General features: G+C 39.9%; 3 protein-coding genes across 7 annotated transcripts in view; 1 reads left to right on the top strand and 2 right to left on the bottom strand.

Moving 5' to 3' along the window:
• The window catches only part of LOC133157905 (arginyl-tRNA--protein transferase 1), a 30,988-nt gene extending 21,925 nt beyond the window's left edge, over nucleotides 1-9,063 (bottom strand). For 2 of the 5 annotated variants that reach the window (XM_061284558.1, XM_061284559.1), the window contains exons 1-7: nucleotides 8,882-9,063; nucleotides 7,953-8,016; nucleotides 7,765-7,827; nucleotides 7,542-7,645; nucleotides 7,209-7,427; nucleotides 4,914-5,119; nucleotides 1,605-1,733 (exon numbers count right to left, since the gene is read on the bottom strand). In XM_061284558.1, coding sequence (XP_061140542.1) covers nucleotides 1,605-1,733; nucleotides 4,914-5,119; nucleotides 7,209-7,427; nucleotides 7,542-7,645; nucleotides 7,765-7,827; nucleotides 7,953-8,016; nucleotides 8,882-8,978 — 882 coding nt within the window. In that variant the 5' untranslated portion in view covers nucleotides 8,979-9,063. Of the gene's footprint in view, nucleotides 1-1,604; nucleotides 1,734-2,761; nucleotides 2,891-4,913; nucleotides 5,120-7,208; nucleotides 7,428-7,541; nucleotides 7,646-7,764; nucleotides 7,828-7,952; nucleotides 8,017-8,881 lie in introns of all 5 variants that reach the window. The other 3 variants (XM_061284561.1, XM_061284557.1, XM_061284560.1) reach the window with 3 other exon arrangements.
• An 892-nt stretch (nucleotides 9,064-9,955) lies between these two features.
• aldh18a1 (aldehyde dehydrogenase 18 family, member A1) lies at nucleotides 9,956-15,730 on the bottom strand. Its single transcript, XM_061285598.1, has 17 exons — nucleotides 15,591-15,730; nucleotides 14,960-15,067; nucleotides 14,674-14,825; nucleotides 14,454-14,603; nucleotides 14,267-14,371; nucleotides 14,030-14,188; nucleotides 13,637-13,727; nucleotides 13,196-13,320; nucleotides 12,965-13,109; nucleotides 12,788-12,861; nucleotides 12,275-12,374; nucleotides 11,927-12,147; nucleotides 11,700-11,837; nucleotides 11,419-11,614; nucleotides 11,076-11,197; nucleotides 10,668-10,950; nucleotides 9,956-10,579 (listed from the first exon to the last, which is right to left on the bottom strand). The coding sequence occupies exons 2-17, from the start codon at nucleotides 15,054-15,056 to the stop codon at nucleotides 10,398-10,400; spliced, it is 2,340 nt and encodes a 779-aa protein (XP_061141582.1). The 5' UTR covers nucleotides 15,057-15,067; nucleotides 15,591-15,730; the 3' UTR covers nucleotides 9,956-10,397.
• A 908-nt stretch (nucleotides 15,731-16,638) lies between these two features.
• LOC133158415 (E3 ubiquitin-protein ligase TRIM69-like) lies at nucleotides 16,639-19,101 on the top strand. Its single transcript, XM_061285640.1, has 6 exons — nucleotides 16,639-17,040; nucleotides 17,280-17,375; nucleotides 17,454-17,687; nucleotides 17,767-17,789; nucleotides 17,857-17,990; nucleotides 18,500-19,101. Exons 1-6 carry the CDS (start codon nucleotides 16,639-16,641, stop codon nucleotides 19,099-19,101), a joined length of 1,491 nt encoding a protein of 496 aa, XP_061141624.1.
• Nucleotides 19,102-19,338: the final 237 nt, after the last annotated feature.

Here is a 19,338-nt window from a genome sequence, read left to right as displayed (position 1 = left end):
CAACAGTAAACACTCATCTGCACACGATTAGAGTCTACAATGCACACATACGGTACGTATAAACACACTCATTTGTTCAGACCTAATTCCTCGGACCCTACATAATTGTGCTCTTTAAACATGGTGTGTTTTTCACAATGGATTAAACGCGCACACACAAACACAGTCAGCCTACTTCTCCAAGGCTATTTAATGGTAGATTCATCTGTAATGGTGCTCACTGCACCAGATTGTAGAATAGAACCAAAATAATTAAATGAGAATAATAACAGTGAAAGAAAATCATTATTTCTTCTGTGCTATATGCCGCCATTAGATTAGATTTTTTATATGTGCCATATGAGAAAAGGCGGTGGACACAGATCTTTGTTATTGTACTAAAGTTAAATCCATTTCTTAATAGCTTTGAACATCCTACTAAACTAAAAAGATAATCTCAGTAAATGAAATATTTTCTTTTCTCCCTCACCCCATCTACTGATCCCCCTTATCACCATTCTTAGAGTTTTCGCTCCCTTTCATGTATACCTTTTTAAGTTAAGATTCTTTTCCAGGAGTGGAGATACAGTTGCAACTGTTTTTTTTCCCCTTCATTTCCTGACAATGAAAGCCACATGTGATGGAAGCCAGTCACGGCTCACCAAAACAGGTCGGCACGCTAAGTGAACTGTGTGCTTTGCAGTGCTTTTTAAAGCATGTGCATCAACTTTGAATGAATGTGGAAGGAATAACGCCCGTTGCCTTTCCAGGTATGGTATGACAGAAAATATATGACTTCGTATAGGTATGGGGGGAGAAAAGAGGTGAGACAAACACTGCAAAGCAGTTTACCTCTGCCTTGCCTTCATGACAGGTTGGTTGGCATTAAAATGCATCCCATTAGCAACTTTTAGTCAGCTACAATAAAAGTCACTACGAAAATCAGTCAAATGATGAGCCACCTAGAAAGCGGTTGCTTTACCGCCGACAATGCGCTCTTTGCTACAATATGCATCACCAAGTCTACTTGCAAAACATCTCCGACAAATTTCATGGTTAAAACTGAGCTGAAGCTGGTTCAAGTGTAAAGCACTGGGAAAGAATCTCCCATTGCCTCCTTCCCAAGTCATGCTGCTATTACAATTAATAAATTGCTTTATTTTTTTACAAGACAAAGATTTTGGTTGTTTACTCAGCCCTACTGGCAGAAAGCTTGGGGAGTTAGTTATTTTTCCAACCCTCAGGAACAATTGGCCTACTCAGGTTTGTGGAAAATGTTTTACAGTTCAACATGCTGACTTGACTTTATTTTCTCCATTTATTGGAGAAGGTGCACACATACTGCTCACTGCTAGAAACCATAAGAATGGTTGATATTTAATTTATTGATCACGCACCGAGGATTTAAACCTCACATTGTTTAATGGGTCTTGGTTTAAAATGCATTCTACTTTGGAATTTCACTCTTTTGCAGTAAAATTTCAACAAGAACTACACATTATAAGTAGACTAGAAGAATAGTGTAAATTTGATTGGATTTATTTACCAACAAACTGCCACAATAAATTAAACCCAAGTTAGTATGCATATCCTACAGAGAGGGCAGAATAAAAATCGTGCAGTACCTTACTCTCACTACATTCGCTGGGGTCATCCCCATGAATGGCCATCTGGTATCGGCTGTACAGGGCCACAGACTGCTCATAGGATGCGGTAAATTGGGGGTCCTCAAAGTTGACCGGTACTAGCCTCACCTTCAAGCACAAAGTATAAAAGGGGAAACAATGAGGGTCAGCCAGTGCTGCGTTACATTGCTTGGAGGTGGATACCGCCAGAATTCACGTACGGTATATTCCTTCTTTTGCTGTAGAAAAAGTAGAAATGAATGGAATAAAATGATCAAATTCTAGGTGACTGAATATACACTATTTTTTTTAAACGGCTCACATTTGGACAAGCAACTTGAAGATGAGGCTAGTGCATGGACCAATATGTTTTCACAGACTGAGCATTCTAACCCTTTCTCTGACTTTTAGATCAATAACCTTGACCCTTTTATTGGAAGCATATTGTCAAACTGCAATAACTCCTTTTCCACAAAGACTGCACAGTGGACCATGAAGAAGACTCCAGCGCTAATCTGAGACTCCTTTCTGTGTCCCTTTTATGGAGTGGCAAGCTGCTACTGTGGCATAACATTCCCAATATGATTATGTAGAATGTCCTAATTAATTTGAATTATTCTGCCCTTTTACAAGATATTCTATCCACCTAATTTAGCATGAATTTGGGCACAAGAAGGAGCACCAATGAGATTATTGTGAAAACTGGGAAGGGGTTAGGTTGTCAAGACAGCCCTCAAAATCCAAACCACAACAAATAGCCTACCGACTGACTCAAGGCCAAGTCGAGACACCTGGAGAAACACTGCTCTCAACCATGGCGTATGGAAACAGTTTCACCTCATTATCTCCCTTTTTGGTTGTCGTTTTTTGTTTTTTTTTGACACATACATGTGATTTCAACTGAAACGTAATGGTTTTCACTTATACTGACATCTTTGATACTCCGTGAAGAGGCATGAATCATCGACAAATATGTAGTACACTTAAGTAAGAGTAGAGACAATACGTCTCTCCCAAATAAAATAAAGGACTCTTTGAAAAGACCGAAGTAATGATTGTACGCAATATTTTGTTTTTGTTCCTCAGGCATCCTATCTATCATCTCCCATCCCGCAATGGGAAGGCCAACAGCAGCTTGACCTATGCCACCCCCTGACCTGGCTCTCGGAGGGTTTGTCAGGAGGGTCCTTGTGAATTGCCATCTGGTAGAGTTTGTACACCTGGTAGGACGTGTCGAAAGAGGCTTTGAACTGCGGGCAAGGGGGATTGGCGCGCACTAGCCTCACCTTCAAAAAAAATGGGCAGATAATAGTTAACATCAAAATGGGGAGCAGGGAGGTACAAATATTTAAAAAAAAGATACATTTCAAAAGCATTGTGACGTGTGTAAGTGTTTCTAATACCAAGCAAATTACTATTATTCTCTTCCTCTGTGTCACTAGCCACTCATTCAACCAGAAGCTTTTATTGGCCAAAGAAGACACTCTGTCAATTGAGTCTTCTCGGCTGAGAGAATGGGGGCTTGAAGCTACAGTTTGATGGATTTGGACTGAAGAAGCCTAGTCTCATGTGAATATTGGCATCCATTGTTCGAGGTTTAACGATTCCTTATAAAAGTAAGGAAATTTCCCAAGCTCAATCTTTTTAATTATGCTCCAGTGCTGAAGATGTGTTTTGACAGGATGAACTACTTGAGGCACGCCACAAGTCACACCATAGTGGTGAGATGTTTTGGGGTGTTGGGGTCGAGCTATCATAATAGTACTACATTACACAGTTAGCTGGATACTTGGCTGGCCAAGAATGTTTAAATAGAGCCAAAAATATTAATGTAAGTCTGATTATAAGTTGATGAATTGAAAATGTCATCCAGCTTGCACCTTTCCCTAACCATACAAGGACAAAACCCTAGTCTATAACAAATATATATATATTCTTTTTTTATACTGGTGGGACAAACAAAAAGAATGACTCCGCTGAAAAGTTTTCACACTAGATTTCAATATAATTTGCTCACTTGACCATATTGTAAAATGGAGTTAGTTAAGGGAGCCTTCTAGACTGTGTTCCACTTCATATGAAGGCTGGTAAGAATCACATTAACTGCAAATCACTCACTAAACTATTTTGCCATCGTGTTTTTTAAAACAAAAACAAATTGTAAAGCTGTGTTACGAGTGAAAATGGCACTTGAAAGCGTTATCTTTTCATGAGGGCGCAGAATTCATGTCATCACATTGCTCTCTGGTGGCTGAGAGCTGAACATCACCAGCACAAACGGACCCAGGATAAATATATTGGGATACATATACCGATTGAGTTAGTGACAAACTATAACACCACGGATTTCACAGCAGTCATGTCAAAATGTGAATGTCAATTAAGCCATCTAAATTTCAGGCAAAGCCATGCCAAACTTTTGTTTGATTTTTTGCTTTTACTGCTTGACTATTGTTTTCAAATATGGTCAACATTTCACAAATATATGGTCACAAAATCTGGATATTTTCAAATCCATTTTACTAACTAACTTACTAACAATTCTCTTGTCAGTGCTCTATGACCATTCCCAATCTGTTTACTATGTGAAGGTCTTTTGAATAAATACAGAGAATCTAGGCATTTATTCAAAGCATTGAGTGTTCTAAATCAAAAGTCTTGATCCAGGATTGCTTACAGTATCTTAGACATGAATGTTCAGGAATAATGAGACCATATTACATAAAGTACAGCATGTCAAGCAAATTAAGACACACTATTGGACAGTGTACTTTTCAGTATAAAGTGTGCTTGGCCAAAGGTACTCATTCTGAGCTATAAAGTTTAAGCCCCTGAATCCAGATTCTTTATGCATCCTCAAGAATCCATGGGAAGAGTGTGTCAACAAAAAGACAGTGTTTGCATCTGTTTCGAGTCGTGGTTATGACCAAGAATGACGTGACTATGCCAACCTCATATAAGGTCCTTTGCCAAGGATATTTCCAAAATCATTTTGACTCCCTACTAAAGGTTAATTTTCATGTCTTTTCATTTATACTGATGTGGGATCCGTGCTTTTAATGTCCTCATCGGTGTAACGTGACCCATTCAGTGGTGTGTCTGTAATTTCATTGATCTTGATTGAAAGGGAACATGGCATTTTTCTGACTCACTCTGTTTTGCCAGCTAGCCTCTGTACATAATAAACATTGTGAGGTCACTGAACCGAATGATGATGGATGTAAGAATTTAGCTTTGTTGGAATCACCACGACAGACAAATGCTTCTTGCAAGTCACACAAAATCAGAATGGAAACCACGATTGCTTACCTCAAAGCAATGAGATGAAGTGTCAGGGCATGTCTCTGTGAGAAGATCTTCCAGGGTTTTGGTTTGGTTTGTCATAGTGGCAGCCGGCGGGTCAGTGGAGGAGACCCCACCGCTAGTATGTTTCATCTGCTCCTTCTGGTGATGCCGCTCTTTCCGTAACTCTTTGGCCTTTCGGCAAGGGGGTCGGTTGGGGTCTAGTCCTATACCTGCACACCAGAGAGAGCAGACAGTAATAAAATCAATGCTCGTGTGTGTGTGTTGCCATTATCGTAAAAACACATTTTCCATTTTCAGTATCCGCTTTTGACGTCACCATCACATTGCAACTTATAATATTAACATTCTCTGTTCTTCTGCTCTTCCTTTTCCACCACCATCTTTTGCCAAGACCTGCCGCTCTCCGGGCATCCCGTGTCAACAGTTTACACGCCCACATCCTGTTTGGAGCAATAAGGAAACGAAGACCATTTCCTGCTTGGCAAATTGCCAGACACAACTATCAGTTCACTTTGCAACTAGGACAATCACTAAGTCATGTTAAGTATGACATTTGAAATATGATTTCCCATGAAAGACAGCACAAAATAAAGAAATGACACACTTTCAGGCCCCCCTGTATACGTTGGTGCAGCCTGACAATCTTTAAGTCTGCAAAGGGGTCAGCCAGTGTCAATTCCGGGCTCAAGTGTAGAGTTTGTTCATGCTTCTCTTCTAATTAGTGAGACGTGAGCAAAGTCTTCACACATGAAACTGTAGAACCAGAAGTGTCCCTTCCTGTGTTTAATGGGACTGTATTATCTTTATCAACCCATTGCAAAGTATTGTATAAGGACAATATTTCACATTAAGCCTAAGAATAATAGCAGAGGATTAATAAGAAGCGACACATATAAAATGTGGCTGCAAAGTTATAACACCACCTCTTTCTGGCACAAACCGGTATGTCACAATAACACAATCCTCCCATGTGACAAAGTCTGATCGCATTTTTAAAGTGTAACTTTAGGATCAGAGTAAATTACTGTTCAATACTTGGTAGTTCAGCTGTGTTTTAGAAGCATTTTTTTGGGGATGACAGAATTTTCCTTGTGGAGGTTAAAATGGAAAATCATCTGCAACAAAAGGACAATAACAAAGTCATGTTAAGTATTACATTTGTAATATGATTTTAAGCTAGATCTTTCAACACCAATATTTTTTTTTAACCTTTGCATTTTTTGTTTGTTTGAAACAGAGCGTGGGCACAGCGATAGTGGAAAAAAAAACGGACTGAGCGGGTTATACATTAATTATTGCAGAAGGCCTTTTATTAAACAAATACATTGTGAAAGGGTAAATAGAGCAGTATTACATGATTAGACAGACTTTTATTAGTATTAGGCATGTGAGTTGTATTGGGATAACTGTATTGTAAGAACTTTGCACTTGCACTGCAACAAAAGGCTGATGTGTGATTTGTTTTTGTTTAGGATGTTTGAAGCCAGTTCTGATGGCTTAACCTGCCTTCAGAATAAACTAAACCTCTGTTCAAGATAAGTGCCAGAAAGTACAAAAATACTCAAACAGATTATTGGGGTCTAAAGTGCACAAAGTGAAATCAGTTCACCATCGTGGTAGAGGTTATCCATCCATCCATTCATTTTCTGTACCGTTTGTCCCCACGGGGTTCGCGGGCGTGCTGGAGCCTATCCCAGCAGTCATCGGGCAATAGGCTGGGGACACCCTGAACTAGTTGCCAGTCAATCGCAGGGCACACAGAGACAAACAACCATCCAAAACAAGAAAGTAGAAGTACCATTTTCCCTGTGGTCACTGTAACTCTACTATTCTTTGCCTTTTTTCTTGCACTACCCATCACAAATCCCACACTGTTATCTTCATGACATTGCAAACTATTGAAAAGTAGAGCTCGCAACTTCCACAACGCAACTGCAGGCTTGCAACAGTATTTAATGATTATATAACATACCGTCAGAGAGAGCCTTGGTACCGAACTTTGAGAATGCGCGATGAAATTCACTGGCTATTTACACAGTCGCATTGTTTACAGCGTTCATGTACTTTGGTAATCTGACATTGGCCCCGTACCCAGAAATGAAATAGTCACTCTTTGATGGAAACACACCAAAATGTAATTAAAGCTACCTCGTGGCACCACCTATAATTTTTTTGAAGGGGAAGAAGAGATAAGATGACAATGTAATAAGGACATACAATAAAACCACCGCTCCAGTTTCAGCTTTCCTAACCACCCAAGAACAGGACTGTCACATAATATGTAACTTGATTTCTTACCAGGTTTTGGGGCTGTGGTTGTTCTGCCCTCCGAGACAGAGGCTGGCTCTTTTCTAGATGGCTCTGAGCCAGTTGGAGTGACGTCTGCCTCATTCCTCTCAACATTTGTCACAGCCGGACACTCTGCTAACTCCTTTTGGACGTCCGTAATAGCACACTCCATTTTTTTACTTGGTTCTTTAGAACCTACAACTTCACACACTGAATCCATTGGTTGCTCTACAAAAAGTTAAAAAAAAAAAAAAAATCTACATAATACAAGTGGGGGATAAAATTATGCAATAAAAACAGGCACAAAACATATTCACAAGAAATATTCACAAGAATACTCACCGACTTCATGCTCTTTTGGTATTACTCCTTTACAAATGTATTTATTGAACTTCTTCAAGATTTTCTTGTGGGATTTGGAAGGCTGAAATTTCACAGCATGGCATCTTGAAGAGCACAGATAATCAGTTCTGGTTACAATGCTTTCAAACAAATATTTCCAGTAGTCATCTAATCAATACAATGAGCATACAAGATTACACGATCATGTTTGGAGATCCATTACCTGATAGGATATTGTGGACAGCATGTCTTGTTCATGATGGGCTTGTAAACATATTTACCGCTTCTATTCAAAACGAAAAGAGAAGGATAAGGTCAAACTAAAAATATATAAATGAGGTTAAACTGGGCTTCACTATGGTAGTGTGTGATTTGAAAATAGTTGAAAGCTATAAATAAATTGCTTGGTACCTTCTCCATCCTCGGTCTATGAGGTCTTGGTAGTCTTGTACTGTCATGGAGTGAGACCACATACCTGAAGAAAACGTGTTTGCATCATCAAGCCACAATGCTGAAATACATTTGATTACTTTGGGAATAGAGCCAAAGAAACAATATGAAAATATCTTTCATGCTCTTCATAATTCTCACACGTCTGCACACATCTCGTACGTTTGCCAATGGTCGAGTCTGCCTCCATGCACATTATTGCTACCTGCGCTCTAAATGAATCAAATCCAAGTAAAAAACAGCATTTCGAAGTGCACCTCAGGAAAAAAATAGTATATAAAAGACCAGCATGAACATGTTTTGTGAATCTATATAAAATACGCATTGCACTTTTGGAATGTAACTTTGCCATGTTGATAAACCGGTTGATGAACAACACCCCGCCCCTCCGCCCCCACGTTCAAAGAAATTGTCCGATGAAAAAACATCTCGCTAATTTTCACGCCGATGAAAAGGAGATCTCCCTATTTTTCTCAAACTAGAGTTGGCAAGTATATGCGGTGCAAGTAGCTAGCTCGATGCTAGTTGGTAACACCAGCTGTCGATGACTGCTCATGTTGCAGCGTTTATCATGAGAAAACGACAGCATCAATGTGCCAAATAAACAAAATTGCACACAACACTGGTCTGATTTTAAGCCGGATGTTATTTGAATTGATGCTAGCTGATTAGTTTTCGGGAAGGAATTAGAAAGTTTAGGGTAAATATAAAAAAATAAAGGTTAAAACTGTAACATTTCCAGTCCTCCCAGAGCAACGCCATCTGTCACTTAAAAAAAATCATATTTCAATGACTGACAATATAACAACATAAGGGATTGGCAAATGTGTTCGCTGACAGGAAGGGCTAGTTTGTTAGCATGATCATTTGTAAATAAGACACTGACTTACCGTGAGAAAAGTTTCCCTTTTCGTTTTTGCAGTAACCACAGCGGTAACCGTCCTCTCCTCCAAAATATTCGACAATAGTATAATTGTTTCGTGCCATGTTTAGAGCGGAAACTGATGACTGATGAATGGAGGGGGACGCAGGTCAGACAACTACAGTAGCGCAGGAGCGTCGTGCAAAAAAAAAAAAAAAAAGGAAAAACTTTATTTAGACCATAACTACAAACACAACTTTGCTCAGAACGCTTTGCCGTTATAATAAACAAATCAAATTGAAATGAACCAATAGGGTTATGGCACCATTATGAAAAACAAAAACGTGTATTAGATTTTAATATTTTATTGTCGCTATTATTTTATCCCCGAGCCAGTGGCAGCCGGCCCACACTAGTGACGTCATTACCAAGTATCTGGGGGATTTTCCTTCCTCATAATAAACTAGGTTAAGTCAACACAGATCCTCACATTCTTTCTGCACAGATAAAACTGTGTAAAACTGATTCAATCATTTAATTAAATAGAGAGAAATAAAGTAAACACTAAATCTATTTTCATTTCACTTTTAGACCTTTTTTAGACGTGTTTTAGCCGAGACGTCTGGTTAGCATATAGACGTCTAATAGATGTCTATTAGACGTCAGAATGTTCGCAGGGTACTTAGTAGGTACTTAATAATTAGATTGGATTGTGCTCTTATGGAGAAAAGAAACGGACTGGAGAATCAGGACTGAACTGACGTCTTGTAGGAGCCAACAAAACAACAGCAGAACATTTGACGAATTAGCAAATAATTGCAATCACAAAAAAATATACCATGCCTGTATGTTTTTAGGTTTTTGAGATGGATAGATTGGATGAAAACCCAAAGCTCGCTATTAGGCAGCCCCCAGACAACGCAATGGCCACAGATCATTTTCGCACCTGACACACCATAAGAAATAATCTTAAATTTAAATCACGTTTGGGGAAGATCTGTTTAATGTTCACGTTTCTCCATGGTTATATTGATTTGTGAGTGCATAATAAAACAGGAAGTATAATAACTAACAGGAATAAAACAAGAAATAAACAAATTAATCAAAGTTACCAAAGAGAATATTTATTCAAATAATCCATAACAAGAAGATAGGGCGTAAAAGAAAACCGGCAACACAGCACTGCATAATTCTCTAGTTAATTACAAAAAGGCGACAATAGAGTTTGTAGAAAAATAAATTAAAAAACCCCACTGTGCCACTGATGACCTTTTTATCACTGGGGATAAAACTGAGTTGTTGGGTATATATCCTTGGACATAACATTTTTCCTTATTTGAGTCAAAGTGTTTGCACAGGTTTCCAAGAACCATCATTTGGTACAAGTAACCTCGGTTCTGCACACAAGCGTTCTGCAATTACACTTGATTCTTACAAGAAATGAAGAGGTAGCAGCTACTTACGTGCTACTCTCAGACACAAACCTTTGGTTGTGACTGACATCGGCAAATTAAGAGTCAATGAAAGTAGTTTGGATCAAGAGCCTAGCTGAAGCTCCCCTGGGGAACAGGGATGTTTTCATGAAGGTATTTCATACTTCCGTGCTCAGAGAAGTCAGCCACAGTATGACCTTCTCCTCGAAGGACCCATTTGGTGGTGAGAAGGCCCTCTAACCCCACTGGACCTCTGGCATGGATGCGTGCTGTACTGATTCCCACCTCAGCACCTACAAAGAGAAAAATTCAATTGACTTTTATTTTCTTTCATCTGTTTTTTTTTTCCCACCTATAAAGTTAAATGAATATCGTCCGTACCGAGACCAAAGCGGTAGCCATCGGCAAAGCGAGAGCTCGAATTGAAGAATACGCAAGCACTATCCACTTGCTGCAGGAACTGCTCAGCTGTCTCTTCGTTTTCTGTTACGATGACATCGGTGTGGGAGCTGCCGTATTTATGGATATGGTCCACAGCCTCCTGCATGCTGTCCACCACTTCGATGCAGCACTCCAGATCACCGTACTCTGTCCGCAGGGACTTCACCTCAGATGGGCTGAATGTTAAATACGATGCAAACCGGGGACCGGCGTGAATCTTTACCTGAAGTAACAAAAATGAGGTATCAAAACAGTTCTTTGTTACAAGTCAAGTAAGAGGAAGTGAAAAATATTACAACCAAATAAAGTTGAATGAAAAAGTCACAGAAATTGCAATGTTTGTCTCACTTGTTCTGTTCTGAGCATATCGATGATCTGGTCAAACATTGGAGTTCGCAACAAGTCTCTATGAACGAGGAGGGTTTCCATGGCATTGCACGCCGCAGGGTAGTCACATTTAGAGTCTCGAACTGGAATCAAATGCATACATATTCAACACAAAAATTTGGTGTTTGCATGTCATACAAAAGTTATATATATATATATATATGTTTTTATAATCTTTCAAGTTCATTTATCGGGTTTGCACTCGAGGTTTAAAAGCCAATTGTGGCTATAATAGTGATATATATATATATATATATATATATATACACACACTATGCAGACACACCAAGCGACGAGTACATACCGATTTCAACAGCTTTGTCAATGCTTGCTTCACTGTCAATGTAGACGTGGCAGATACCCTCACTGTGGCCCAGTACAGGAATCCCCTTTGCTGCTCTCTGGATGTCTCGGACCAATTGCGATGACCCTCTCGGAATGATCAAGTCAATGACTTTTTCCAGTCTGCATAAGTCCTCAACTTCCTCTCGTGTGCTAACCTGCATGATATGGTCAATTAAAACAAGAACATTGGAAAAAAATAATGGGCCTATAATGCACATAATGTAACACTTTCAATCTCACCAGTTGAATAGCATCTGCTACTCCATGAATGGAAAGTGCCTCCTGCGTGAGTTGATGCAGAATTCGGTTGGTGTTGGAAGCTTCCTTGCCACCCTTCAGCAGCAAAGCATTTCCGCTTGCAATGGCCAAAGCAGACACCTGAAACAGACATTATAGATACGATTGTAAACAGAAATTGCCATGAAGACACGATATTATGAGCACAAAAAGCTTCCAGTGATAATTACTTGTGGGAGGCAGTCGGGCCGTGACTCAAAGATCACCAGCAATACACCGATAGGGACAGTGATCTGCTCCAACTCCAAGTTGTTGGCTATCCTGGTTCTCCGCAGCACCCGGCCCACACTATCCCTGGAGGACACAGCAAGCTGACGCAGGCCAATGGCCAGGCTGTTAAGTTTAGCTGTCGAGAGACTCAGCCGGTCAATCAGAGCCTGGGATAAACGACCTGTAAAGATTTCCAGCGAATACATTAGGATAATATTTTCAAAATGCCACATGGGGTACTTTTTTGTGCCTGAACTTGTGCATAGGTGGACTTCAGACATTCACACAACCTTGTTTATCATTTTTACCTGAGGACGTTGCCAACTCCATGTCTCTCTTGTTGGCACTGAGAATTTCATCCTTTTTCTCTGTAAGCAACTCGGAAAGACTGCAGATGATTTCTCCTCTCTGGGTATGCATAAAACGTGCACAATTACAACCGGTTTGAATGGGAAAATAGATTTTACTTGTGTTTTATGCCAGCCTAAGACAAATATCTAAGGTTTCTAGCACTCCAAAATTCTCCAACCAATTTGGAAACATACACGGAAGGTGTCTTTTTTCCGTAGCTATCATTAGCTAAATTGCTTGTTATTTTTAGTTAATTCACAATGTTGGCAGAGCTATGGCAAAACAAGTGAAACAGATATTGTAAATAATTTTTAAAAAACAGTTTTTACATTTGTATTGTGTATGTTTCACATGCTCACCCAATCCTTGCCAGCAATTTGGTAAGATTTTGATTCAGATAATATACTGCCACATCACACGAATATTAGCTAAATAAAAATTTTAACTTCATGAGGGAAGGAGAAACTCACCTGCTCTGGTAAAAGTGAAGCCAGAGTTCTCCCAGCAATACGGGCCATCTCTGTCTGCTGCTCCACAGTGGGACCTGATGGTGACAAGAGTACAGGTAAAATCCACAAATATTACAAGACCTCATTATGAAAATACATTATCATGAACAATTTCCATTTGCATTCATCTCAACACACCTGCTGGTTTTACTTCAGAGAAAAAGGTCCCCACTTTCTTCCCCTCCACAATGTCTGTTATGACATGGCCTGTGACTTTGGGATCCGTGCCGTTGGCAATGACTACGGATGACCCACCCTGGAGTGCCCACAGTGCTGATTTAACCTGTATTGGGGAAAAATGGTGGACATTTTTATCATCAAGAGCCTCTCCTTTTTTATTAATTAAAGTATTGTGTTTGTTGCAAGAACCTTGGCTTCCATGCCACCAAGGCCAGATCTGGACTTGGTTCCATACGTGATAGATTGTTGGTCTCCGGGGTAGAAGATATCGATAAGTTTAGCATCATCTGTTCCTGGTGGCCTGTCATATAGGCCTGCAGAAGAAGTTGTTTTCACAATTAAGTTTACATCCAGCAATACAGACATTGGCTTGAAAGCAAAAAAGACCAATTAAGCCATTTGAAGATAAAGACAAACATATTTGTCCAATTACTTTTGCTTTGTAAACACAGTATATTAATAAAGATGGGTTGAGTTTAGTTGAATAATGTGTTAATCACTAATAAATACATATATTTATTTTCTATAGCTATCTGACTTTGGGTGGTGGGTGAGGCACAACTTAAACTGGTCGCCACTCAATAGCAACTGAAATCAATAAATTTTAATATTTCGGACAACCATCTGTACCTTGGACATCCGACAGTGCAATTAGCAGATCCACTTTCATTTCAACAGCCAGACGGGCGGCTAAGCTGTCATTGTCTTTGATGCTTATTACCTGAAATACATAAAATCATTTTGATTAGGCTGGAAGGAAAAAACGCTAATTGAAAAAAAAAAGAAAAAAAAAAAACATGTTATAAGACAATAAAACCCAGCAAGTCACATGAAGTAGTTCAACGTTCACCTTCTTCAAGATAACACAAGCAGGAAAATTGAAAATTACAATCCCTGAATGTAAAATTAAACTGCATGTTGTAACGAGTAAAAACGTAATATCCATTCTTTTGGGCCTAACATACCCATACACAACATTTCCCACACTTAGCATTCCCAGCATGCCCTTCACACAGTACCCACATTTACTCCCTGTAAGTCACTCTTGGGAACAGGGGGAGGCACAACGGCATCATTGGTGTTAATGATGGGGACAATGTTCATCCGCAGAAGTTCAAGAAGTGTGCTGTTAAGGTTGCGCCGCTTCTGCTCATCATGGAAATCCAAATTTGTGACTAAAATCTGTCAAAATTAACACACAATATTTAGTGACACTTACTTTCAAACACCTTTTAGCTTAAAAAAAGCTCAAGTGCATACTTGTGCAGTGCAGATGCTATATTGGGTAAACATGGCTTCATACAATGCCATCAGACCGCTCTGTCCAGCAGCTGCACAAGCCCTTGCCTCCAAAACTGGAATTGCCTGCAAAAAAACACAAACAAATACTCACAAAAATGTCTATGGAATATTTAACTGATTCTTATCTAATAAACTTATACAACACCATTTCCTTCAGCTGGTTCTGGCCTGAATGTAAAGCTTGTCTGACACTTTGGGACAGGAGGATTTCATGTCTTAATCTCTGCTTCCCGAATGCCACGGCACCACTGGTGACAATCATCATCTCCCTCCCTTGATTCTGCAGCACGGCCACCTGACAGGATACAGCAATGATGATGAGTTAGCATCTTGAATTTAACTTCTTAACTCCAATCGTGCATTACCTGTTCAACTATGGAGGCAAGTCGCCCCAGCGCCAGGCCACACTCATCTCCTCGTGTTACCACAGCACTTCCTAGTTTCACCACGATGCGCTTGGCTTGCTTCAACTCACTCCGATGGGCAAAAGACTTGCCATGGGAGCGTGGTTGTGAGACTGTAAGTGCACATTGGGGATGAAATGGTTAAAGGTTTACCGGTAAATTGTGAAAGTCATTTAAAAGATCAACTAAAGCTAACTTCAATTCATGAGTTAACTAGTTGTAAATCTAGTAAATGTGTGTTACTTACATTTTGCTTGGGAAAATGTTCTGATAGAGGCAGGATTGACTTTCACTTGCCGAATTCTGGATGGCAAGTGAGAACACAGGTGGAGTCTGGCAAACATGGCACCGAAACCTAAAATCAAGTGTGAGAAATGCAAAGCAATGCCCATTTAATGCAGCACTTCTGGACAAATATAAAAGTAGCACCTGCTGGATATGATGTCTGGCCAAGAGCAGCAAAGTGTAACCCGTCTCCCAATCTAAATTCGTGACAAGCTCTGGTTATAACGCAACCCTAATAGGGACACGCAGTATAGAAAACGGACAGATAGATGGATGCATGTTTTTGTCAATAACAGTGATGATGATGCTTGAATTTGAGAAAAAGAACTTGACAGGATCTATTGGTTGGGTTTTTTTGGTTGATGGAATGCTCATGTAAAGATATAATATCAGGACAGTGGGTGCCACTCAAATGAATAAATCTCACATAAACATAAACAGTGGCATTACAGCGTGTTTCAGGTTGCACGCTATTCTAAACATGCGAAGCCGAGATATCCATATGTCAGATAGCTTAGCATTAGCTCAAGTTATTTTGCCACTGCATGCAAAGAGTGGAAAAAAGAGCAAAAATTGAGGGGAACAGTCTTTACCTCGCAAGGATCAAAAGTGAAAAACCCTGTCTAAATGCACTTGAGTAAACTTCAGGAGCAAAGACACGTAGTCAGGCTGGAGGCACAAGCTGCCACATCCACAGCCGGGGTGGCCACGTTTACGGTTAGAACGTCGTGACTTCAATTCACAAAGGAAGTTTGCGTAAGATTTCCGATTACGCAGCGTACGCAAAAATACAGTAGTAGTAGGACGTAACTACGGAAATACGTACTGTAACCTTGCAGCTGAAAATAACTGGATTGTATCACATAGTGTGGCAAAATAAATATTAGCAATTGTTATCAAGGAGCTACTACATTTGAACGTGTATAGTTAGTTTTTTTATTTGAATAATTCAACGTACTGTAATTTTGTTGACTGATAAAGATTGGTGGTTGATATGTACAGGCTAGAAAATCAACGAAAACTATTATCAAATAGTAGAATTGCACAATAAATGTATTGTAAATATGTATTATTGCACAAAGTTACTCCAACACATACATTCCAATTTGTATACAGAATATATGCACATGTGTGTACTGTACTACATTTGTAAACTGTAAAGGGGGTGCAAAAAGTACGAGTTACATTGAATCTGATGAATGAATCTGAATCTAACCCAATCACACTTGATAACAATTTGGAGTGATCAATTAAACTATTACAAATATTTTTTAATCTCCATCACAATATAAGCTAATTTATATCTCATTATTTCAATGTCTGTTATTCATGTTTTGATGTGTAATAAAAATATGTTTTAAATAGTTTTTAAACTCTATGGATATAATATCTATCTAACTAGTACGGTATAGGTATGTTGCTTGCTAGATCAATGTTTGAGTTTCAGTGTACAAAAATATTTTTTTGTGTGTTGTCGCAGAATAAGCCAGATCAGGAAACATATCAGCACATCTTTGGTAAGGTGATACAGAGGCACGTGATTGGTTGTGCATGCAGAAAGAGGCCTGTGAAACATTTATGAGCAGGAGAAGCAACACAAGGCCTTTTTGCCGAGCCACCATTGCAACTCTGAGCAGAGCTATGGGGACTGTCGAAGAAACTCTGAAGTGCCCTGCTTGCCAGGATTTATTTACAGATCCTGTGAAACTCCCATGCAGACATTACTTTTGTCTGACCTGCATACAAGCTGTCTGTGAGGGGGCTCCACTTTTCTGCCCAGAGTGTCAGATCCTGCTACCATCCAACCTCACCCTGGAGATAGATGCAAGCCTACAAAGCAAAGTGAAGGACTTCAGTGTCAAATCATCAACGTCGGCGCTACTGACAGAAACTAAATTGTCGTCAACTATCCGCTGCGACCACTGCATAGAGACGCCATCAGAAGCTATCAGGACCTGCCTGACCTGTGACGCATCTCTGTGCCAGGCTCATGCATTGTTGCATGAGCAAAGATCTGCATTGAGGGAGCACACTGTGGTGGAGGTGACACAGGATCTGCTGTCTTTAAAATGCAAAGAGCATCGTGACGAGCTTAAGCTCTTTTGCTTGGAGGACAGAGTCCCTGTTTGCTGTTTGTGTGTCCTGGTTGGTGCACACAAGAATCACAGGGCTGCCCAGCTACCTGAAGCCTGCACCGACTTAAAGGTCATTCATGTGTTTGGCATGGCATATTTCTATGCCAGGATTTCATTCAAAAGAATGACTTGTATTTCTCTTTTTAGAGCATGTTGGAGACAACTGTGAAACAATTGCTCCAGATGAGATGTGAAGCCGAGAACGCCATTAAGGACTTGGAGTTCATGTATACACAAACGGTGGTACTGTCAATTTAAAAAGTACAAATAATATGGAAATAGTTGCATTTCAGATGGTTTTTGTGTATTCATGTTTTTCAGATGTCCGCAGCGGATTTTAGAGAGAGGATCTCAGATAAGTACAACAGGATCCGAGTTGTGCTGGATGGCGACGAGCGTCTGATGATGCAGATCATTGATGCAGAAGAAGAATGCATGAGCGAGTGGCTGGAAGCGCAGAGAGGAATCGTGGAGGCGCGCATCAAGGAGATAGACCAACTCAGAGTTTCTAGTAAATTACTCTTACAAGAAACACATGACTTAAGCTTCATACAAGTATGTTGAAACATTGTGGATCACATCAAACCTTTGTTCAAATGTCATTTGCATACCTCAAGTTCTTTTCTTTCTACAGCAAGTTACCACGCAGAATCTGTGGTGAGTATATTTGTCATTAATGTTTTCATTTTCAAAATCGATTTTTTTGACATCTATTTAATTGTAGTGACCCGCCAAAATTGGCACCCATTCAACAAATAGACCGAGACCTGTGTGAACCTGACAAGTTGAGAACAGTGGAGAAGCTTGTGGATGACCTGTCAGTGGCTCTTTCGCAACATTTTCCTCGAATGTGGTCCTGTAAGTAAAATAATCTTATACAGTCATGGCACTAAAATGTCTTATGCACTCATTTAGGTGATGCTGGGTGACTACATACAGGCTATTTGAATTTCAAAATATTTGACTCATAGTAAATAATGTAAATAAATTTGCTCGGGCTTCAAACCGTTACCATCGTAGAATCTTATGAACTGTATGTAACCTTATATTTCAATTGCTAATATTTTGCATTTCAATGAGGAGCCAGGTGCTTTCATTTCGTTCCATTTGATTTTTCTTTCTCAAAATTATGAGAATATATGCAAATTTAGGTTGTATTCCAAATTGTACCACATTTTGCAGCTTAGTTGTTCATTGCACTGGTTTATGTAGTGACAAAGGTGATACCAGCTGAGGTGTACCTACAGCTCAATGCCACTGAGTGTGGGGTGGGGGACAGGAGGCGGAGCTAAAGCTCCGGAAAAAAAGTTGAGGTTCTCAAAGATCAACTTCTGAATTGCCTTCTGGATATTCATTTGTTCTTTCAGATCTAAGTTGTCCTTCTCTGGACTTGAAAACAGCCCACCCAAAGCTGGAGGTATCCCAAGATGGGAGACAAGTGTGCTGGAGAGTGCAACCAAACAGTACATGGGCTCCAACCATTCAACCATATGATTCCCAATACAGCGTTTTGGCTCAAAAGAGTTTTACTACTGGCCGACACTACTGGGAAGTCATCGTACAGGAGAAACCGTACTGGCTGATTGGTGTGACCACCGGTCCAGTCACTAGAGACATTTGTCTGAGTCCAAGACCTTCTGGTCTAGGTGTGAATAAGACTTCCTGGTGCATCTACCATAGTGAGGGACAATATATGGCGTGCCATGACACGCAGGAGAAACAACTCCAAGTTGGGAAGAAAGTCAGAAAGTTGGGCATACTGGCAAATCTCCCAAAGGGGGAACTGTCGTTCTACAATGCAGACACCATGAGTCTACTTCACTCTTTCTACGTGGAGTGCAAAGAGCCACTTTTCCCAATGTTTAACCCTTGCATTGATGTAAATGGACTGAACAGGCAGCCCTTGACCATGTTTTGGATCAATGACCCCTGGGACTGGAGTGTCAACACAGATGGAGGTGAGGAGTGACTTTTTAATTTGTCATATTACAGTCTAAAAAGAATGTTGGATGTCAGATCTTTCTTTTATATATGAGCGTTCAGTTTGTGTGTTTTACATGAGTCAGTAACTGACACCCCAATACACTGTAAATATTTCATCCATTCATTTCAGGGGCAAACTACTCTCATGCAGTTTGCAGAGTTACTGACCCGCCGTGCTTTGCTTGTTCTCTTCACTACAACACCGAGGTCATGTGTGCCTTTG

The sequence above is a fragment of the Syngnathus typhle genome, linkage group LG8 (assembly GCF_033458585.1).
Source record: "Syngnathus typhle isolate RoL2023-S1 ecotype Sweden linkage group LG8, RoL_Styp_1.0, whole genome shotgun sequence".
In the NCBI taxonomy this organism is placed as follows: Eukaryota; Metazoa; Chordata; class Actinopteri; order Syngnathiformes; family Syngnathidae; genus Syngnathus; species Syngnathus typhle.
The sequence above is the reverse complement of the archived record's forward strand: the minus strand, read 5'-3'. Positions and strand labels throughout refer to the sequence as shown.